At 58.3% G+C, this 21,407-nt stretch overlaps 8 protein-coding genes across 8 annotated transcripts; 5 read left to right on the forward strand and 3 right to left on the reverse strand.

Moving 5' to 3' along the window:
- Positions 1-224: 224 nt before the first annotated feature.
- GPA2 (Guanine nucleotide-binding protein alpha-2 subunit) lies at positions 225-1,565 on the reverse strand (the record flags this gene model as incomplete). The annotated part of the gene is made up of 6 exons (XM_066772054.1): positions 225-324; positions 381-619; positions 672-801; positions 855-983; positions 1,036-1,381; positions 1,442-1,565. The coding sequence occupies 6 exons, from the start codon at positions 1,563-1,565 to the stop codon at positions 225-227; spliced, it is 1,068 nt and encodes a 355-aa protein (XP_066637333.1).
- A 2,138-nt stretch (positions 1,566-3,703) lies between these two features.
- Positions 3,704-5,225, forward strand: HOG1 (MAPK protein hog1; the record flags this gene model as incomplete). Its single annotated transcript, XM_066772055.1, has 9 exons — positions 3,704-3,759; positions 3,819-3,866; positions 3,933-4,062; positions 4,121-4,164; positions 4,218-4,317; positions 4,379-4,735; positions 4,789-4,867; positions 4,919-5,102; positions 5,156-5,225. 9 exons carry the CDS (start codon positions 3,704-3,706, stop codon positions 5,223-5,225), a joined length of 1,068 nt encoding a protein of 355 aa, XP_066637334.1.
- A 1,175-nt stretch (positions 5,226-6,400) lies between these two features.
- SLS55_000545 (uncharacterized protein) lies at positions 6,401-7,432 on the forward strand (the record flags this gene model as incomplete). Its single annotated transcript, XM_066772056.1, has 1 exon — positions 6,401-7,432. The coding sequence occupies one exon, from the start codon at positions 6,401-6,403 to the stop codon at positions 7,430-7,432; it is 1,032 nt and encodes a 343-aa protein (XP_066637335.1).
- A 476-nt stretch (positions 7,433-7,908) lies between these two features.
- Positions 7,909-9,565, forward strand: SLS55_000546 (uncharacterized protein; the record flags this gene model as incomplete). Its single annotated transcript, XM_066772057.1, has 4 exons — positions 7,909-8,006; positions 8,058-8,703; positions 8,759-8,879; positions 8,958-9,565. 4 exons carry the CDS (start codon positions 7,909-7,911, stop codon positions 9,563-9,565), a joined length of 1,473 nt encoding a protein of 490 aa, XP_066637336.1.
- Positions 9,566-10,305: 740 nt separating this feature from the next.
- On the reverse strand, positions 10,306-11,565 carry SLS55_000547 (uncharacterized protein; the record flags this gene model as incomplete). Its single annotated transcript, XM_066772058.1, has 4 exons — positions 10,306-10,614; positions 10,750-10,917; positions 11,004-11,300; positions 11,380-11,565. 4 exons carry the CDS (start codon positions 11,563-11,565, stop codon positions 10,306-10,308), a joined length of 960 nt encoding a protein of 319 aa, XP_066637337.1.
- Positions 11,566-14,072: 2,507 nt separating this feature from the next.
- On the forward strand, positions 14,073-15,842 carry SLS55_000548 (uncharacterized protein; the record flags this gene model as incomplete). Its single annotated transcript, XM_066772059.1, has 3 exons — positions 14,073-14,289; positions 14,675-14,798; positions 14,849-15,842. The coding sequence occupies 3 exons, from the start codon at positions 14,073-14,075 to the stop codon at positions 15,840-15,842; spliced, it is 1,335 nt and encodes a 444-aa protein (XP_066637338.1).
- Positions 15,843-16,742: 900 nt separating this feature from the next.
- Positions 16,743-17,330, forward strand: SLS55_000549 (uncharacterized protein; the record flags this gene model as incomplete). Its single annotated transcript, XM_066772060.1, has 1 exon — positions 16,743-17,330. The coding sequence occupies one exon, from the start codon at positions 16,743-16,745 to the stop codon at positions 17,328-17,330; it is 588 nt and encodes a 195-aa protein (XP_066637339.1).
- A 1,386-nt stretch (positions 17,331-18,716) lies between these two features.
- SLS55_000550 (uncharacterized protein) lies at positions 18,717-21,241 on the reverse strand (the record flags this gene model as incomplete). Its single annotated transcript, XM_066772061.1, has 3 exons — positions 18,717-20,656; positions 20,715-21,074; positions 21,136-21,241. The coding sequence occupies 3 exons, from the start codon at positions 21,239-21,241 to the stop codon at positions 18,717-18,719; spliced, it is 2,406 nt and encodes an 801-aa protein (XP_066637340.1).
- Positions 21,242-21,407: the final 166 nt, after the last annotated feature.

The raw sequence follows: 21,407 nt of genomic DNA on the forward strand, positions 1-21,407 counted from the left end.
CCATGAAACTCCAATGCTTGCAGGCGCAACCCTCGTGTGAGAAAAATCCGTGAACGCGTATGGAGGAAGAGACAAGTGAGATGAGGGTTCGTAATTGTGTGTTGGCCGTATGAATTGGTATCGGGTGTATTATTGCGTGCCAGGGGGATCGGCTGTGCACAGATGGTTTCTGAATCGGCGATCTGCGGTAAGGCGAGAGTAGATGCGGAGGGTGTGGTGAAGGATCATAAGATGCCCGAGTCCTTGAGCGCGTTCTGCAAGATGGTCTCTTTGACGGCGGCGAAGACGAGCCGGATGTTTGACGTGTCCGTGGCTTGAGTGAGGCTGGTTTCATGGTCAGCTCAAAGCTGTCAGCATCCGCGAGACATCGATTGACTTACTGTGGATAGAGGTTCAGATGCGCGCGGTTGACCTGGTTGAATCTCCACAACAGGTACTTGGCCGCGCGATTGACGTCGTTACCACCAGAATAGTCCGGGAAATAATTGCCCAGCGGCGATCTTGCGAGCTTCGCCTTGAACAGGTCCACCTTGTTCAGGAAGAGAATGATGCTCGTCCGCATAAACCACCTCGAGTTAACCACCGAATCGAATAACACCAGACTTTCCATCATCCGGTTCTATTCCCGTTAGCTTGCCGGTGCAACAACTCTTATGTTTCCGGCTCCTTACCTGACTGCTTTCCTCGAGCAAGACTTGGTCGTACTCGCTCAATGCGACACAGAAGATAATAGACGTGACATTTTCGAAACAGTGTATCCACTTCTTCCGCTCGCTTCTCTGACCGCCGACGTCGAACATGCTGTGTGTTGTGTCAGCGAATTCGACACATATGAGCTGCACGATCCGTCTTACTGTATGCTTAGCTGTCCCATTGTAAACCGCGTCTCGTAGATACCGGTGGTCTTGGTACGGGCTCGCAGGACGTCGGATTCTATGGGAATGTAATCGGGGGCTGCTATCCGGGCAACTTCATCAAAGAAACTGTAGCCTGTTAGCGCGTGTGGTCCCGCATTGACAAAGGCGAGCGACATACTATGGTGCCGAATCCATCAGGTAAAACTCGCTGGAACGATCGAGCACCTGTTTGACGCAGGGATCGTGCCAAACAGAGCTAATGGCCTGGCCGACCTTTGCGTCGAGCGGCTTCTCCGGATCGGGATCCACCACGTATTCCATCAGGTAGTCGCAGTACTCATCATTGCCCGGGAGCTCCGGCTCGATGTCGAACTGCCGCATGGCGCCTATGAGCGACTTTGCACAGTCGATGACGTTCTTGTAGATGGTGAGGCGGTACATGGAGAGCTCCTCGACGGTGTAGCCGTTCTGGTGTATAATCTTCATCTGCTTGACAATGGTCGACTTGCCGCTCTCACCGGAGCCTGCAGGGCCGGGTTAGCATGGTGGCGCGCGGGGGTTGAGCGTGGCTCAAGGAAGCGTACCCAGCAGCAGGATCTTGCATTCTCGCCGTAGTCGCCTCGAGTCCTCCTCCAGCTTCTTGTCAATCGCCTGGCTCCGCTTCTTCTGATCTGCATCCTCGTTGTTGGTGCTCATGCAAATGCCCATGGTGGCTTATCGCCGCGGCGGCAGCCGACGACGCTGACGGACTGGGCAGGAGGACGTTGAGGGTGGTCCGGATGGCGCACGGCGGCGAGGGGTGTCGGTGTGGACCAGCGAGGCAGGGCGCGGTGGTGGACTCGTCGACGTCAGTCCCGGTGCTGGCCCGGCGTGGGTGGGTGCGGTGAGGTCGGGTGCGGTCGTCGGGGCTGAGGAGCGGCGAGGCGCAGGATGATGTCGTGGAGGGATGCGGCGCCAAGTACGGGAGAGGCAGGCGCCGGGGCTGGCGGGAAGTCGGGGGAGCTGGCTCTGGGGTCGCGGCGAAGCCTCGTGCGGATGCGGCAGCGGTAGGATGTTGGGCGAGTTCTGGCGGACGGAAGAGACGGCCGTTGGAGGGTGGGCGTGGGCTGGATGGAGAGGTGATGTGCAGCACTTCGAGTCCCTGTCGACGTCGTTTCGCATCCAGGGAGTCTGTGCACCTTGCCTTGCGACAGCGCCGGCTGCGGTGGGCGGCGGCGGCTGGGCTGGGGGCTAGGGCCTGGGGGCTACGCTTCAACGCAACGGCTCTGGCTCAGCGGATGCGCGCGAGGGAGGCAGCAAGCAGCGTGCAGCGTGGCAGCAGTTGGTGCGGGCAAGGTCAGGATGGGAGAGCGCAAGCTGGCCGCAGTCGAGTCGGTGACTGGCTTTGACCGGTGGGAGTGTGCCAGGGAGTCTCGTACGTCGCAGCGCTGTTGGCTCGTTGCGAGGCCCAAGCACGCCCGCGAGGTACAGGCAGGAGCGCACTGCTTTGTCCGGGACTGCGGGAAACAAGGGCGCGCACTACTCAGCCCAGCAGCACCTATGCCGCCCGTCTCCAGATGTGCTGCTGCCAAATATAACGCTGGGCTCGCCGATTGAGTGGGTGGTGTTTGAGTAATCCAATCCGCCCGCTCGCTCGCTGCGAGCGCCCTTCATCGAGCTAGGCGGGCCTGCGGCGGTTTCACTCTTTCGGTGTGCCTGACCAGTATCAGCGCCGCCCGCGCCTGGTGCGACTCCTCTCATAGCAGCGCGTATCACGCTGGTCTTTGGCGGGCGATCACGACGTGCTGCGCGCGCCGAAATGACCTCGGACATTCGCTCGCTCCCACGGCTCCTTTAGCCCAGCAGCCCCTTCTCCTGGAGGCGTCGCGACGTTATTTGACAACGCGCTCACACCCGCCGCCGTGCCACCGTTTCATCGTCAGGCACCCAGCGCGCAGCGCCTCGCTTATCGGCGCCAGCGAAATGGCCGTCCGGGCAGAGTGCAATAAAACTGCTGCAGATTGCTTCGGCAGGAGGGTAGTGGCGGGCCGTCGAGTGCGGCGGTGCGCTGGCAGCAGCGGCGATGTGCGCGTGGGCGCCGCGCTCCACGCGTGGCCCCATGTCTGGCGAGCGAGCAGATGCGATTTTGACCGATTCGATGGGGATTGCTCTGAAAACGAAATAGCATGCAGCCACAGTTGGCGGCGATGACGCCGGCCAGAGCTGCAGAGTCCCGGTTTTTGCCTCTGGGCCTGGCCGTGGAGCCCCTCCATCCAGCGATCATCAGGTCGCGACGAGGCAGTTCGCAGCAGCGTCGCCCGTCCGCCGCCCGCTCGCCGCTCGCCGTCGCGGGCTCTGGCCCGGCTGTGTGCGTGCTGCATCTCGACTCGGCCGTTTCCGAAGCCGGTCTGGCGTCGCGGGCGTGCCTTGCCGGGCGATGGGCTGGGCGGCGGTACTGATTCGTGTGCACCGGCAAGCCTCTTGCGGCCGGCCCACGCGCCTCTACAGTGACGTATTGCGTGCCTTAGCCACGGCGATGTGATCGAGCGCAAGGTCTTCGGCCTTCGACTAGTTAGTCCAAGGTTGGCCATCGGGCAAGCGCAAAACACCAGCCGTCCCTCGTCAATTCGCAAAGGCACACTTGTGCGCTCCCCTCTCTCTCTCTCCTGCACTCCCAGCTCCCAGCCCGCGGCATCGATTCCGGAACCACTCAGCGCCCGCAAGCCGCTGCCTGCCGCCACACTTCACCACTTCCCCTCTCCGACAGACTCTCCTGCTCGCCGCTCAACCCTCGACGTCAACCCCTGCGCCGCCGCAACAAAGACGCCTCATCCCCTCATCCCCAGGCTATCGCGCCCGCAGTCAACATGGCGGAGTTTGTACGCGCCCAGATCTTCGGCACGACGTTCGAAATCACCAGCAGGTTCGCCGTGCTCCAATGCCATCCGCCCTGCAGGCGCGCCGCTGACCGCGATCGCACAGGTACACCGACCTGCAGCCCGTCGGAATGGGCGCCTTTGGCCTCGTATGGTATGCTTGTCCGCGAAAAATACGTCGCGAGACGCGTCGCTGACCGGTATGCGTGTGTGCGTGCAGCTCGGCCAAGGACCAGCTCACCGGCCAGGCCGTTGCCGTCAAGAAGATCATGAAGCCCTTCAGCACCCCCGTGCTCTCGAAGCGGACATACCGTGAGCTGAAGCTGCTGAAGCATCTGCGGCACGAGAATGTGAGGCTCTCCGCGCCCCGCCGTGGGGGGGCAGCAACCCCGCTAAACCGTCCGACAGGTCATCAGTCTTAGCGACATCTTCATCTCCCCGCTCGAGGACATGTACGCGAAAAACTTTTCCAATCACGCGGGCAAACCTGCTTACAGACATGTAGTTACTTCGTCACGGAGCTGCTTGGAACGGACCTGCACCGTCTTCTCACGTCGCGGCCTCTGGAGAAGCAATTCATTCAATATTTCCTCTATCAAATACTGGTGCGCACGCAGACAACCCCGCCGGTGGCAAACACCTTGGCCCCCCTTCTGACTTATGCAGCGTGGTCTGAAATATGTCCACTCCGCCGGCGTTGTTCACCGCGACCTTAAGCCCAGCAACATCTTGGTCAACGAGAACTGTGATCTGAAGATCTGCGACTTTGGCCTTGCCCGCATCCAAGACCCCCAGATGACGGGATACGTGTCGACACGATACTACCGGGCTCCCGAGATCATGCTTACGTGGCAGAAGTACGACGTCGAGGTTGATATCTGGAGTGCGGGCTGCATCTTCGCCGAGATGCTGGAGGGCAAGCCTCTGTTCCCCGGCAAGGACCACGTCAACCAGTTCTCGATTATCACGGAGCTCCTGGGCACGCCTCCGGACGATGTGATCCAGACGATTTGCAGCGAGAATGTGAGACACGCCCTGGTTGTTTTCGGAGCTCGGGGCTAACGAAGGTTTTACAGACGCTGAGATTCGTCCAATCGCTGCCGAAGCGTGAGCGGCAACCGCTGGCCAACAAGTTCAAGAATGCGGACCCGCTTGGTATGTCTCGGAAGTAGAGTGGCCCCCGACGCTTGCGCTGACGTGTTGCAGCCATTGACCTGCTCGAGAACATGCTCGTCTTCGACCCGAAGAAGCGTGTAAGAGCGGGTGACGCGCTCGCGCACCCCTACCTTGCGCCGTACCACGATCCCACGGACGAGCCGGTGGCGGAGGAAAAGTTCGACTGGTCGTTCAACGACGCGGACCTCCCGGTTGACACATGGAAGATCATGATGTACGAGATAATTGCTTGAAGGGGTGGCGGCGAAGTAGCTAACGCAGGTGCAGGTATTCGGAAATTCTTGACTACCACAATGTAGATGCCAACGCTCCGGACGTCGAGCAGAACGGCAATTAAAGGGCGTGGCGTTCAGCGAATCTTGTCATGACAGCCCATTGTGCGCGCGAATGCCCTACATTTCGGCTTCTCTTGCATTTCTGTTAGAAAGCTCTTCGACTTTTCAATACGCGGAAACAGCGCATGGCAACCCCGGATCACACACTACGGTGTTAAGACATGGCAGCGGGCGAGTTGGCGATCATGGGCGCTATTTTCCTTCTGGGATTTGGGCGATGGCGGGGCACCACGGTCCCCGCGCGGGGTGTTTTCTTTTCTCTTTCCCATGTCTTCTGCCGCATGCGATACATAGATGAACAACAATGACAGCCGTCGACAGCACGATGGCGTAACGGATTCGATATGAGAAGCAAACATCTGGCGGGGCGAGGTGCGGACAAATATCCGAGCGAATATCTTTTTCATGCCAGCATTGCATCATCAGGCCCAGAGACTGACTCAAGACCCCAGCCCTACTTATAGGTCATGCATGTATGAATGATGCAATGCAAATGTGGGGTTGAGATGTGCTGGGGGGGCGCGCGATTTCAAAGAACAGGGACAGGGCTGTTGATGATATTCGCCTCCTGCATGCTATGATGTTTGATCGGTGGCGCAGAAGTCCCTTGTCCGCGGTGTGCGCATGGCCGGGGGGAAGGCGATCCCGACGTGGCGGTGTAGACGATCGCGATGGACTGATTGGGCGATGAGGCGAAGAGGCAAAGGCGCTGGCTTCCGTTGCCTCAGACACTCCGACGTCCGTTCATTGGTGTAACCTTTGAGGGCTGATTACTCAGCTTTGAATTCCGAATTCCGGACTGATTTCCAGAGGGATGAGCTGTCACGGCGATCTCTGACTGTGGTTGCCAAGCCCAGGTTTTTCCTGAATTAAGCCGGTCGAAGCTGTTGAGTCGCCGTCCTCCGACACTACTACCGGTAGCTGGCCAGCCAGCTTTGAGGCAATAATGACCACGTCCGCATTGGGCCTAGCGCGGCCCTGGCTCGAGTGCCTGAGATAATGGCTTCGACGGCTTACGCATGGCTTAACAATCACAACTGCGCCGTCGGCTGGGAGGTATGGCCATGACAACGCCTGACAAAATGTCTACAAACACCACTGGTAATCGCTCGAATTTTCGGGTTCCCTAATTGAAACATCTATAAATTCCAGCCGCTGCGCTTTTGTCCCTGATTCCATGTCCAAAATCAATTCTTTCAACGTCGCCGACAAGCAGACCTCAAGCATCCCATCCAGCAAAGTCGTCTTCGCAACATTAGCAGCGCTTATTGCCATCACCCTGGCTCTCTTCACGCCCCTGCGTAGTTTCCTCCCGAGCAGACTACACCCCAGGATCTCTGCTCTCCGCACAATGGCCACCACCACCACCACCACCACCACCGCGACATCACCAGCAAGCAAAACCTTTGGCCCCGCCGCCCCCCCGCCCAGCATGAAAATCGCCCCTCGTCCGTGGAACGAGCGCGGCCACGCCGACCACGGCTGGCTGTACACGTACCACACCTTCTCCTTCGCCTCGTACTGGTCGCCCGAGCACGAGTCGTTCGGCCCGCTGCGCGTCATCAACGAGGACCGCGTCGCGCCGGGCACGGGCTTCGGCGCGCACTCGCACGCCGAATTCCTGATCTGGAGCTACATCGTGCGCGGCGAGCTCGAGCACAAGGACTCGATGGGCAACCTGGAGCGCCTGCGCCGCGGCGACGTGCAGTTCACCAGCGCCGGCACCGGCATCCGGCACTCCGAGTTCAACCGCAACAGGGACGACGAAGTGCACTTCCTGCAGATCTGGGCGAAGCCGGCGGTGAGCCGGCTGGCCCCCGCGTACACGACGAGGAACTTCCCCGACGAGCTGAAGATCAACCGGCTCTGCCGCATCATGGAGAGCGTGGACCGCCACGATGGCAAGGATGGCGAGAGCGACCCGATCCCGCTGCATGCGGATGTGAGCATGAGCGCGTCGCTGCTGGAGCCCGGCGTGAAGGTCAGGCATCAGCTCGTTGCTGACGGCGAGCGCAAGGTCTACGCGCATGTGGTCATGAGCGGGCGGGAGCAGCCGAAGGATGGCGGCGCTGCCATCAGGATAGGGGATAAGGTTCTGAGGGAAGGAGATGGTGCATATGTTGAGGGGCTGAAGGGTCCGGGGGAGGTTGTGATGGAGAGTGTGGGAGACAAGAGAGCCGAGTTCCTCCTTTTTGATATGGGACCTTGAGAGAGCAATGCCATTTTTGTGTCTGCTTTCGTACTATCATTTTTGCGTACATATAGCTTGTTTAGAAGTCAGTCTGTAACTGAGATTCGATGAGAGTCACGAAAATAGAAAGATACCGCTGAATGAAGCTCGCATGTACAGCTCCGTAACGCTTCATGGCCAATGATTTTGTAGAAGCTGACGCTAAGGTTTGTACATAGACACCATAGATTGTCAAATGCCAGATTAAGGTGCCGTGGCATTTGACAGCATCCAGGGTCTCGAGCCGATGATTGACCGGACCCCCTCCATCTTTGTCTCGACTTTAGCCTAAACTCCTCACTTGGCACTCCACCATGGCCTGGAGGGACGGTACTGCCCCGCCATGATCTACCGGGGGAATTCGACCTGGGGTGATGTCTTAAATATGTATGTGGTCTGCGGCTCATCGTCGCTCCAAGTTCTCCTCCCTCTCAACAACTGGTCCACCTCGAGCAATGGCAACCGGCATTTTGAAAGTTGACGGCGAGAACGTCGTTGGGAATGATGGTAAGCCAGTCATTCTCCGGGGAGCTGGCTTGGGAGGATGGATGAAGTGAGTGCTTTTCATTTTGCTTACCGAGCCACGTATTGACCTGCCGGACAGCATGGAAAACTTCATCACTGGCTTCCCAGGCCACGAGCATCAGCATCGCGCCGCAATGCTCAAGGTCCTTGGAAAGGAAAAGTACGACTTCTTCTTCGACAAATGGCTCGAGTACTTCTTCACCGACAAGGACGCCGAATTTTTCGCCAGCAAAGGCCTGAATTGCCTGCGCATCCCCTTCAACTACCGTCACTTCGAAGACGACATGAACCCGCGCGTGCTCAAGGAATCCGGCTTCAAACACCTGGACCGAGTCGTCGACCTGTGCGCCAAGCACCGCATCTACACCATTCTCGACATGCACACCGTGCCCGGTGGTCAACACGGCGACTGGCACGCCGACAACGCGACCAACTACGGCGCCTTCTGGGACTACAAGGACCACCAGGACCGCACTGTTTGGCTGTGGGAGCAGATTGCCAACCGCTACAAGGACAATACCTGGGTTGCTGGCTACAACCCGATCAACGAGCCCTGCGACCCTCTGCATTGGCGCCTCCCCGCCTTCTACGACCGCATCGAGGCAGCCATCCGGAAGATCGACCCCCACCATATCCTGTGGCTGGATGGCAACACGTTTGCCATGGAGTGGAAGTACTTTGACAAGAAGTTGCCGAACGCAGTTTACGCTCTACACGATTACACAGTAAGCGTGCAGACCTTTCCGCGTTGAATGTCAGCTAATTGGTGTTTTCCCACAGATGATGGGATTCCCCAAAGGCGAGAAGTTCACGGGCTCAACGGAACAGAAGGCGAAGCTGGAGCGGCAATTCCTCCGCAAAGCTGAATTTATGTACAAGTTCGAGACACCAATCTGGAACGGTTCGGAGCCCACAATCCCCACCCTCATCAAAGCGGAAATCATGGCCAACTGACGAAAAAAACAACGTTAATGTACAGGCGAGTTCGGTCCGGTATACGCCAACCCAGAGCTGGACGCCGACCACGCCGCGGTGAACGCGACGCGGTACGACGTGCTGTCCACGCAGCTCGGCATCTACGACAAGTACAAGATCCACTGGAGCATCTGGCTGTACAAGGACATCGGCGTGCAGGGGATGGTGCACACGAGCCCGCGCAGCCGCTGGAACCGCACCATAGCGCCCTTCCTCGTGCGCAAGCGCGAGCTGCAGCTCGACGCCTGGGGCCGCCACCCCAGCAAGCAGGTCGAGGACGTCGTCGACCCCCTCGTCGCGTGGATCGACCGGGTCGCGCCGACGAGCGCGCAGCAGTACCCCACGCCGTGGCACACGGAGCGCCAGATCACCCGTCTGATCAACCAGATTTGGCTGTCGACGTGTCTGCAGGACGAGTTTGCGCGGCTGTTTGAGGGAATGAGCTTCGAGGATCTGGACGAGTGCGCGAGGAGCTTCGCGTTTGAGGAGTGCGTCCAGCGCGAAGGGTTGAACAAGGCGTTGGAGGAGCACAGTGCCGTGCCGGAGCTTGCGGCAGATTGGAAGCGTCCGGCTTACAAGCCTTCCGATCCTCAAGAGGCGATCGGCGTGTAAGTGTCTGAGCAAGGTAATATGGCTCATCACTTTTGAAGCAATGGAAGGGTAGAGGTGATGATATATCCTGATATATAGCACTCTTTCCGATGTCCAATTTGCAGCGTGCAATTCACAGAGTCAACCAGGAAATCCCGTTTCACATGCTACATCTCACATGCATCACGCATGGAGCATAGAGTGATAGGACAAAAGCCAGGTGACAGCTTCTGCATGGAGCTTACTGATCGCAGACTTGCGCAACGGAAAGCGGGGGTCTTGGTCCAGAACGCGGCCATGAAGAAGTAAAGTTAAGCTCGCATTGTCTATGCCAGCAGTAATCCTTCCATTTATGGAATGCATTCACGATTGCCTTGCAGATTTCTGGAGCAGGCTAAGTCTCATCTCATTTGATTACCAAACTGCCGGGCGGGGAGAACGCGCAAGCCCGCAAGCTTACACACCCCTACATCTGAGTGGCAGATTTGAGCCGCGCCCACTGACATATCAGGCACGCCGACAGCTTTGAATCTGGGATCGGTCATTACGAATTCAGATTCTATCCTGAGACGTACGCAGCTTGTAGCAATAGAACACTTGCACGAGACGATGCAATTTTCTTAGCCAGACTTCGAACATACTCGTGTGGCATGAGCAATTTACTTACGACTTCGTCTCAACTACAGAAAAGGGGAGAAGGAAAAAGAGGATGGAACGGAATGAACGTTTTCCCCGACTATGTATCCCCCATCCCGGATAAATCATCCCAGATAAACAGGCAACTCCACAACCCCAACATCCTTCCTCGCAGGCGTCCACTTGATTTCGTCTTCATTCGCGGCGGCCACCCGCAAGCCGGGAACGCGCGTCGCCAGCGCGACGAAGACCTCCTCCATCTCGGCGCGCGCCAGCCACTCGGCCACGCAACGGTGGGCGCCGAAGCCGAAGCCCAGGGCCGCCTCGGCGCCGCGCGGGCGGTGCATGTCGAAGACGTCGGGAGACGGAAACATCTCTTCGTCACGGTTGCCCGAGGAGTTGGCGAGGATGACGCCGTCGCCGGCTTTGATGAGCTGTGAGGGGAGGTGGGTTTGTATTAGACCTTTTCCTTTCCTTTTTTTTTTCCGCTTTGAGTAGAGGTTCGGATGGTGAAGGGGGAAGAGGGATGAATTATTGGTGGAGGAGGGGCAGGTAGGGGTTATCTTCACCTTGTCACCCCAGTGCACATCGACCTTGGCAACACGCCGCATTGCCATGGCGGAGCCGGTGTGGTAGCGGCAGAGCTCCTCGACGAAGGCGGGCACGAGCCCCTGCGGGTCGGTTCGGAAATCGGCGAGCTGCGTTTCCCGGTGCTTGAACCAGAGCTCGATGACACCCTTCGATTCAAATGAGTGATCATTGTCAGAGACTGTTTTCGAAAGTATCGGTCATGAAAGGTCGATGGAATGTGGGGAATAGATACCAAGTTGATCATGCTGACCATAGTCGCGTTGCCCGCGACGAGCATCAGGAAGGCCATTTGTACAACGTCAGCTTTGGTGAGGTTGTCATGACGCAGTTGTGTGGTGACGAGGTGACTGATAAGATCATCTTCCGGTTCGGCGGAGCGCTGGTCAACGAGGGATCCCATGTAGTTGAGCAGCTCTTGGCTAGCATTGGAGGCTTCGGTGGCCGTAGCGCTGCCATTGCTGCGGACGGCTGCCTGCTTTGTCAGAAAGGCGAGATCGGAGAAGGGGACACCGAGGATGCCGTAGATAATCTGCGTTCAGTATTAAAGGTGAGTCGAACCGTAGCTCTGTCACAAAACGGATAGCCTGCTCAAACTTGAACGGACGTACATATGATGGAACGGGCAGGGAAAAGTGCTCAACCAGATCAATCGGCTGGCCGTCATATTTCTTGAGCATCTCATCCAACAGATGGCTCACTGTCTCTCGGATCTTTGGCCGCATCCTCTCGATGTGATCGTAGGTGAAGAGGTCTGAGATCATGCCCCTCTGTTGCCCATGCGCAGGCGGATACATGTCCACGAAGGTTGGTCGGTTCTTTGCAGCCTCTTTCCCTCCAGCGCTCATCTCAGGGAAGCCAGGCCGCGTGCGCTCCTAAGAGCCATCTCAGTCATTCAGTGCTTAAGGATCGAACACAAGTAAACCGTAGAGCACACTTTGGAAAATCGTTCGTCGGTTGCTACGGAGACGATATCCTTCCATTTTACCAGCAGCCATGGGCATGTTCCATCCCAGAGCTCGACTCTACTGATGGAGTTGTTGGCACGGAGCTGAGCGTACTCGACGGGAGGCTCGGCACCGCGAGGACGGGCAAAGGGGAATTTGGGGACTGCTCTCGAAGTTCAGTACTTCCTGGTTGTATGGTGGACGGGAAGACCTCCGTACGTGATTCGGAAGGCATCCTGACGCGAAGTCTCAGGGGGGTTGCCTTGGGTTGCTCTGATGTGTTGGAAGTAGAGAAGAGTGTCGAATGTTAAACTTCGTTGATTGATATACTCGATGAAAGAAACTCGACTACGATTTATACTTTACAATATGCTTAACCCGCGGAGAAGCTTCAACGAAGCCGTCGTAATACTGAATGTGCCCTGCACCATGTGGTCCGACATTGCTTCCTGCCGTCAACAGCCATTTAGTCTGGTGAATTGCAGAGCAGCGCAGCAGCCACATGGCTGATAAACCCAGTAGAAGCCGGGATGACTCACGTTGGGTCTGAAAGGCGATGTTGCCATTGGGCGGAAGCAGCGGCATTCAACGGTGCGGGCGAAGTTAACGTCCAATCAATCGGATGTTCGAGGCTTTCTCAACCATGCGACTTGCAGAAATCGCCCGGAACGTTCCGTTAGCTTCCGCCGCAAGGTATACGGAAGTATAGATGACAGCCTATTCTGAGACCGAGACCTTGACTGCTTTGGTTATACAAGGTCCAAGGTATCTTATAGGGCCGCTAGGGTTAAGCGAAAGGCAGATTCCTCGACGGATATACTTCAATGAAAATACAAACACGCACTCGGGCTCTTTGCACGAAATATTGTGGATTTGGGACGAGACAAGAAGTGGTGTTTGTCTTAGTAAGAGTCGGGTGATGGCAGGACAGAATGGGTTTCAAGCATGAGCGGCAGGCTGCCGTTTCCCCGCATCTCCGTCCATTTCCGCGGAGAAGTGCCTGCAACGTGAAAGCAACGCTTTTCTGAAGCATGCCTCGCCATTTGGTGTGGTAGGCGTGTCTTTTGCTCCTGGCGAATGCCTCAGGCCGCAGAACCGACAGATATGTTTGCCGTTGGCAAGTAGGTAGCCAAGAGTCTCGGTCGGTGTCGTCATCGGTACTTTCAAGTTCAGCTGGACAACGTAAGTGGCTCCGGACATGACGGCGAGGCAGTCGACTAGCCCAGGTGCAGCTGGAACGGCAGGAAGTAAGGGATATGCTGCGGGGTAGGTAGGAAGCCTCCGTTCTCTTCTCCTTCAGCTGTCAGTACTTTTGATACGTCTATGCACCTCGTTAGCTGATCACCAGGAAGGAAAATAGCGTCGTCGAAGCTCTCCGCATCGACAGTAGGGAGCAACGATCAGGCGTTGGATCGCTGGGCGCTTTCGAACGAAACGCTGGGCGGCATCAGAGATGGAGCTCAGAAGGCGCGGTAGCTCTCACGGCACCGAGGGGAACGAAAGGAGACACGGAGATCAGATAGAGCGGAGCGGAACAGGGTCCAAGTATTCGGCGGGGAGCCGGCGACCACCACTTTTGCCAAATGCCGGAAGGCGCGATCGATCCCTGGCGCAGATCCTCACGGATCTCATCGCCAACTACCTTTCCTCACTGCCGAGCCCACAGCCCTCGTGGCCCTCGAACCCTCAAGCCGAAAGACGGGCAGCATTCGGAGATTGTGCGGCGATTCGGCGGACCTCGCGTCCTTCGTGTCCACTCCGCTTGTCGTCGCCAGAAAACAGGCGGCTGAGAAAAGAAAAAAAAAAAAGCTATGAGCTGCGTCGACCGCAGCTGACCAGGCGCGAGAGTTACCGTCATCTTTCCCGCGTTGAAACAAGCCTTTGGTTGCGCCTTGGCCCGTGTTACGACGGCTCCGATAGCGGCCTAGACGGTCTCCAGGCGGCGCAGATGTAGCGCAGCGGCTCCAGCTTGGGGGCGGCTCTTCCCTTTCAATTCCCGTTCATCGTTCCCGAACTTCAGCTGGCGTGACGGTGGGTCGAGCCCTGACGCTATCAGCCACTCCCACCATCTGCTTCCGATACGCGACATCGAGCCCTACCACTCATTGGTCGCTGTTCGTTCCGACGGCCCGCGTCCGGCATGCCGTTACTGCTTGCCCAAGATGCAACTCCACGGATCCGGTTCCGGGAAATGCCCAGAGACCGGTGCGATACAACCTGCCGCATATCAAGACTTTTACTGCTTATACAGTGGATCCTCGATACGCCATGCAAGCGTGCTGGCACGCACTGCCCGCTAAATACCTGCCTCCACCCTTTCCTCCTTCAAAATTCTCCAAACCTCTCGGTCCATAACAATGGTTGAAGACAGCCGGCCAGATACGAACCCTGTAGAAGACATGGAGCCTTTCTCTCCGCGCGTCGACAGTCCGGATCCCGAGAAGCGTCTTTCCCACTCCGACGATGGTTCACCGTACCAACAGGATTTTCCAACCAAGGTCGAATGGGCGGATGACCCTGAGAACCCGCAAAACTGGCCCTTCGCGAAGAGGTGTTTCCATACAATCATCCCAAGTAAGCTCTTCCATGCTCTTGCCAACGCTGCAGCCCTCGCTGACCTTCTTCAGCTCTCATCGCAGTCGTGACGTAAGCCATTCCTTGTTCGGGTCGTCCAGCAGCGCGCGCTAATACACACAAAGCACGTTGGCCTCTTCCATCTATACACCTGGCCGGTCCGAGGTGCAAGCGGAATTCGGCGTCTCCTCGACCGTTGCAATCTTTCCCTTCTCCTTCTACACTCTTGGTCTTGCCTTCGGTCCTCTGATCGCATCGCCATGCAGCGAGAACTTCGGTCGTAGGGCAGTGTACTTTGTGTGTACGCCAATCTTCGGTCTCTTCATACTCGGGTCCGGCTTATCTCAGTCGATCGCCGCGTTGACCGTATGCCGCTTTTTTGCAGGATGCTTTGGTAGCCCTGCCCTGAGCGTCGGGAATGCAACCCTCTCCGAAGTGTGGGCTCCGCACGAACGCGCTATTCCAATGGCTCTCTTCGTCTGCGCCCCTTTCTTGGGTCCAACCTTGGGGTAAGTCTCCATCAGCTCTGGTCATCAACATGATACTCACCTCAAATCAGCCCCTTGATCGGAGGCTTCGTTGCCGAGTCCAAGGGTTGGCGGTGGACGCAATGGGTCATCCTCTTTTTCACCGTCGCTTTTCTGTCACCCGCCTTCTTCATGTCCGAGACCTACCGCAAGCAGATACTCCAACGACGTGCCAAGCGGCAAGGCAACGGTACAGAGCTGCGCCGCACTGAGACGGCAGCTTCACGCGCCTCGCGCGCCGCTCAAGGCATGCAGGCGCTGCTCATGAACACCATTGGCCGCCCGGTGCATATGCTTGTAACAGAACCAATCATCGGCCTCTTTTCCCTCTACGTTGCCTTCATCTTCGCGATGCAGTACGCCTTCTTTGCCGCATATCCCTGGGTCTTCAGCACCACTTATGGCTTTTCACTTGGCGCGCAAGGACTTACCTTCCTCGGCCTGGGCGTCGGTTGCCTGCTCGGCTTCACCACCATCTGCGCCAGCAGCATATGGTTCGACAAACCACGGGCACAGCGGTGGCGCGAACGCCAGCAACAAGACCAAGAAGCCGCCGCCCAGTCCAACCAGGGAGTCCTCGAGGCCGGCGGCCCCAAGCCAGCTCGCACCGCGCCACCGCCCGAGTTCGTCCTTTCCATCGCGTTCCCCGGCTCCGTCGTGCTGCCCGCCGCGCTCTTCATGTTCGCCTGGACGGCGCGGCCCTCGGTGCACTGGATCGTGCCCATCATCGCCGAAACGCTGTTCGGCACCAGCAACCTGCTCATCTTCATGGCCTGCGCCCTCTACCTCGCGAACACGTACGGACCCATGTACGGCGCCAGCGCCATGGCCGCCTGTAGTCTGCTGCGCTACGTCCTGGGCGCCGTGTTTCCGCTGTTCATCTTGCAGATGTACAAGGCGCTCGGCACGGGCTGGGCGACGAGCTTGCTGGGGTTCGTCAGCGTGGTGATGGGGCTCGTGCCGTGGGGGTTCGTGAGGTGGGGCGAGAGACTGAGGGGGATGAGTAAGTATCCTTGTGAGGGTTGAAGGAAGAAGGAGAAAGAGAGAGGAACGAGGGGACGGGAGAGAGAAAGGGAAAGCGAGATGGAAAGCTGGTGCAAAGTCTTTCAGTTCAGACGGTCTTGGCGGGAATGACTTTATCCGCAGTTCGTGTGGGTCGGGTGGGTCGGACGAGCTTGGAGAAAGGGGCGGAAGAAGGTGAAGAGTAGATAGAGGTGACTTGTTTTTAGCTTGCTTTATACCCCATCAGTAATTTCTTCATCCTTGAGCTATAGACCGAAGATAGTTTCAACAACTCAAGAATCGAAGGTAGTCAAACGAACAAAAAGCAAGAGAGAAGAGTCAGGGAGCATGGCTCGACGCTGAAAAAAGCTTTCACACAGCTTGCTTAACCTCGGTCAAAGCTTTGTGGGCGTCTGGCAGATAAATACCGCTCCTGTTGGGCCGATTGACGTCTCCACATACCTACTGCCGAACGCCCGCTTCATCTACCCCACATTTGGCCAAGGGGATTTGCAGGGGTTCCAACGCGCGCGAGAGGGCTTGAGCTAACTCTAACCTTCTGAATTCGGAGATGCCTTCCTGACCTCCTATCGGAAAGTGAAACCGGACTAGGAAGGTTGCTTGTCGTTGCATGCGTAGACTAGGGTCTACCGTCAAAGATGTAAGTATAGAAAATGGATTAATTTGAGAATTGTCGCCTGTTGCTACAAAGTGAGTTGAGAAAAAGAAAAGGAAAGAACAGCGGCGAGGTCCGGCCCACGACGCGCTAAAAATTCAAGCTCCACCAGGCACACCCGGACCCGGCGATCTGGGGAAAGCTTTCCGACCAACAGCTCCACCTCAACATCACACCACCTACCCTCTTTCCCCTCCACGCACATCTTGCACCCGTCCGAGCTCTGCTACGCACACACAGCAACAACAATGGCTTCCTCTTCCCCCTCTTCCGTCTTCAACCCCACCGCCTCCTCCACCATCGCCGCGCCACCCGAACGCGTCTTCGCCCTCCTCATCGACCGCACCACCTGGCCGCGCTGGAACACCTTCATCCCGCGCGCCGACGTCGTCCCCGAGCCATCCGCTGCTCCTCCCTCATCCGCCGCCACGACCCCGGACGACGACGACGGCAAGGTCAAGCTCGGCCAGACGCTGAAGTTCACCGTCCAAGCCCGCGTCCTCGGCGCCCTGCGCAACGTGCCCGGCGGCAGCCTGGAGCTGGTGAACGTGCTGTCGACGCCGGGCGACAGCAACGGCAATGGCGCGGAGCGGGGCGTGTGGAGGGTCGGCTGGTCGCAGAGCCCGAAGATGATGCCGGATTGGCTGATGCGCACGCAGCGCGTGAACGAGGTCGTGGCGGATGAGGACGGCCGCGGTGGCTGCACCTACAGGACCTACATGACTTTTGACGGGCCGATGGCCTACGTGGTCAAGTGGTTGACTGGGTGGATGATACAGGATGGGTTGATCATGTGGGCGGAGGGCCTGAAGGAAGAAGCTGAAAAGGCCGCATGATGGATGGGTGGAGGTGCGCCGGTGGAAGCGAGGCGTGCGCGGATGGCATGTGCTTGGACAGAACGAAGCTGGTCTTCGATCTTGGATGGGTGGTATTATGAGGCCGTGCATGTGCTGGATTGCAACAATTGCGCGTGCAGACATGGCCTTTCAATGCCTTGGACGACCCGTGGGTATTGGAGCCTATACTTTCTTTTGCGGCCTGGCTCATTTGGGTGATAGGCGAGCCTACAACTGAATGCATTCAGAGTTACGGCAAAATCGGCCAACTCCTTCCAATGGAAAAGCGATGCTGCTCGGCATATTGTCCAGCGAGCGACGCTCGATACGCCAGACCGGATTCGGAAAGCATGGAGCAGCGGGCAGCTCACAGCATGTCCACGCACCAGCATAAGCAGAAACAATACCGCGACCCTGCAATACATGAACCACGAGGGCACAATCCCACTAACAGATGTTTACTTCGATGGGCAGGCTCCGGCTCAATGCATCACCACCAGAACCTCAAGGCAATAAGATCCGAGGGTTTGTGATCTATGGACTACCTAATTAGGAACTGGACTCCTCTCAACAATTCACGGATTCGACCCAGCTTGGTGTTATACTTCTGTTCCTGCACTAAGTTGGGGTCTGGCTCGTGGATAGATTGTGAGAGAAGAAGCATCAGCTCCCAGGGTGCTTCTTTGCTTCTTTGGTCTATTGCGAGGTGGAACGAATCAGGAAGGTGGATACTCGGCATTTTCTCCTGTCCAAAACCCGGAAGGGCGTTTTCTCCGAAACAATTTCGTTTCAAGAGGACTGTGCCTGAAGATTTCGGAAGGCGCGTGTGGCCTTCGGAACTCGGTATCACCTATTCCCACCATCCGGAGCGTCGACGCCTATCCCCTGGGAACCTAGAAAACGGATGAGGAAACCATTGTGTAAAGTTGCGACAATTTTCAAAGAATGACGTGAGATTAGGCCCCGCTTAACCCAGGAGCGCTGCCCTAGGTATTCACGGGAACGGCACTATCCTGAAGAAAATTCGGAATTCCCGAGCCGTGACGTCGGCTTCTAGAAGCCGACTACCGCTCCCACACGCCCCTAGCGTCTGCACAGAAGATCCAGAGGAAACATGTGGGGTAAATGTCTTACCTAGCGGACGCTATGAAGAAGCACGGCCGCAGCAGTGCAGAATGCGGACCAGTTCATCAAACACTGACGATCACTTGAGATATACGGCAGAGGCACGGCTGCTACAAAACCCACGGGATTATAATTCACGGAGAATGGTAAACGAACACTATACACACGAAGACCGCCCACCCATACCAAACTCCAATGCTTCGTACACAGGCCGCATAAAAGCTGCCCCCACTTTCGTCGCAGAATCCCAACATCCCCTCATCAAACAGTGACCTTCGCCTCGCCCCTGAGATCCCGGGAGCTGGCGCCGACGGAGAAGGTGTACTCGCCCTTGGCGACGGCCCACTCCTGGGCGGCCGTGTCCCAGTACGACACGTCCTTGCGGCGGACGCTGAAGGTGACGTCCTTGCGCTCGCCCTTGGCCAGCTTGACCTTCTCGAAGCCGCGCAGCTGGCGCGGCGGCTGGTCGGGCGCGGCGGCCGGGTAGGCGACGTACAGCTGGGCCACCTCGGCGCCGTCGCGGCCGCCCGTGTTCTCGACGGTGGCGGTGACGCGGATGACCTCGTCGAAGAGGTCGGTCTTGCCGCCGACGGCGAGCGGGCCGGTGGGGTAGGTCGACGACAGGGCCTCGCCGTCGGTCTTTTGCGCGGCGACGGCGCCGATGTCGAAGGTGGTGTAGGACAGGCCGTGGCCGAACTCGTAGCGGGGCGTCACGTTGAACTTGTCGAAGTGGCGGTAGTCGATGTAGACGCCCTCGCTGAAGTCGCACACCTCGGTGTAGCACAGCGAGACGGGGTAGTCGGACTCGTTCTTAGCGATGGTGCTGATCAGCTTGCCCGACGGGTTGACGTCGCCGTACAGCACGTCGGCGATGGCGTTGCCCGACTCCTGCCCTAGTAGCCCGCCGTATACGACCGCCGTCACGTTCTCGTTCTCGACCCACGCGTCGACCAGGCGCGGGCCGACCGTGTTGATCACCACGACCGTGTTGTTGCAGCTCGAGGCGACGGTCGTGACGAGCGTGTCCTGGTCGGCGTTGGTCAGCTCCTCGCGATCGGCGCCCTCGCCCGCGAAGGAGTTGAGGAAGACGAGGCAGACTTCCGAGTCCTCGGCGTAGTTCTCGAAGCTGGGCGTCAAGGCGGTACCCTGGCCCGAGATCGAAATGCCGCCGCCGCCACCGCCGCCGCCCATACCACCGTCCGGTCCACCGCCGGTCGAGTTTCCGCCGCTGCTGGAGTTGCCGCTCATAGTAGGCATACCACCGCCCATCCCTCCGCCGCCGCCCATGCCGCCGGAGCTGCTCGAGTCGGAGTAGGTGTCGTTCAGGATCCAGCGGATCATGCTGCCGTCAGCGGCGGCGCGGGTGCTCAGGCTCTGGAAGGGCGTGATGAGGTACGAGAAGGAGAGCTGGCCGGAGCCGCTGCCGGAGGCGAGGTGGCCCTGGTAGACGGGGCCGTCGGTGCCCTGCACGCTGAAGGCCTGGTTGGGGCCGGCCATGGCGGGGCCAGCGTGGGCGCCGAAAACGCTCATGGTGCGGGGGCGGTTCAGGGGCAGGCCCTGGCCCGCGGCCGTGTTGTTGTTCTTGAGCAGCACGAGCGAGTGGGCGCCGACCTCGCGGATGAGGGCGGCGTGGTCGGCGCGCACGTCGCGGTACTCGGTCGTGGCGGCGACCTCGGGCTGCTGGCCGTCGTCGAGGCCGACGTGGTAGTAGCCGATGACGTTGCGGACGGCCATGTCGTCGAGGCGGGTCTGGGTGAAGGAGCCGTTGGCGATGCCGGCGTTGAGGATGTCGGCCGTCCAGTACGAGCTCGAGCCGTAGTCGAGACCGGCGTTGGCCGAGCCGTACGACGTCGACTGCGAGTTGACGTCAGGGAAGACCATGCCGGGGAAGCCGAGCTCGGACTTCAGGAGGCCGCCGACGAGGTCGCTGTTCTCGCAGGCCAGGGTGCCGTTGACGCGCGACATGGCGCACATGACGGCCGCCATGCCGGCCTTGACGCCTTCCTGGAACGGCCAGAGGTAGAGCTCGTGGATCGTCTTGTCGTCGGCGTTGGACGTGTAGACGGCGGTAGTCGTGGACGAGATGCTGGACGAGCGGTTCGTCTCCTGTTCGTTGAGCAGGAAGTGCCTGCCGCCGGCGATGACGCCGGCAGAGTTCATGCCCGGGATGGCCTTGGCCATGATGGCGCCGGACAAGTACGCTAATAGAGTTCAGCACATCGCAAACACGGCGCATCTGAGGATCTGGCAATCACTCACGGTCAGGGCTGTAAGCCTCAGCTTGACGGCCACCCCAGGGGGTGCGGCCTAGGGGTCCGCATTCGGGGCCGTTGACGAGGTTGTAGCCCATGAGGTAGAACTCGCGGCCGAGAGCCTTGTTTTGCTTCTCGAAGTAGTCCCTGTCCCAGGTCATGGCCAGGGCGTTGTCCATGCTGAACCCGGAGACGTAGTACTGGTAGTTGATGCCGCTGCTGCCGTCCTTGTTCTCCAAGGCGGTCCACGTGATGTTGGAGCCAGAGACATCGCCGCCCGTGATGATGGAGACTTTCTCTGCGTTGGTGAGTCCGGAGACAAAGGTCTTGGCCTTTTGATACGCCGCTTCGAAGTCGCCAAGCTGAACTGCACGGAGAAATCGGTAAGGGCTTGTGTTTCGGACAGCTGCGATCCATGGGCTCCTCACCTTTACCAGAAGACAGAATCGACGCCGAATTAGTGGACGAGTTGGAGGCAGCGTAGCTACGAGAAACGAGCGCGGAGGCAACACCGAAAGCCGTGAGGGCTCTCATGGTGACGGATTAAGAGTAGGGGGAAAAGGCGAAAAGAACGAGTGTCTAAAACCTGCACGGAAGGGTACTTGGCACTTGGCTACGGCTCAGTATTCATACGGTGTTGAGCGGCATGCTCGCGCGCAGTGACGACGCGGGCAAAAGGGCAAGAGCTTGACATAGAAAC

This window comes from Diplodia seriata, assembly GCF_021436955.1.
Source record: "Diplodia seriata strain FDS-637 chromosome Unknown scaffold_1, whole genome shotgun sequence".
NCBI classification, from domain to species: Eukaryota; Fungi; Ascomycota; class Dothideomycetes; order Botryosphaeriales; family Botryosphaeriaceae; genus Diplodia; species Diplodia seriata.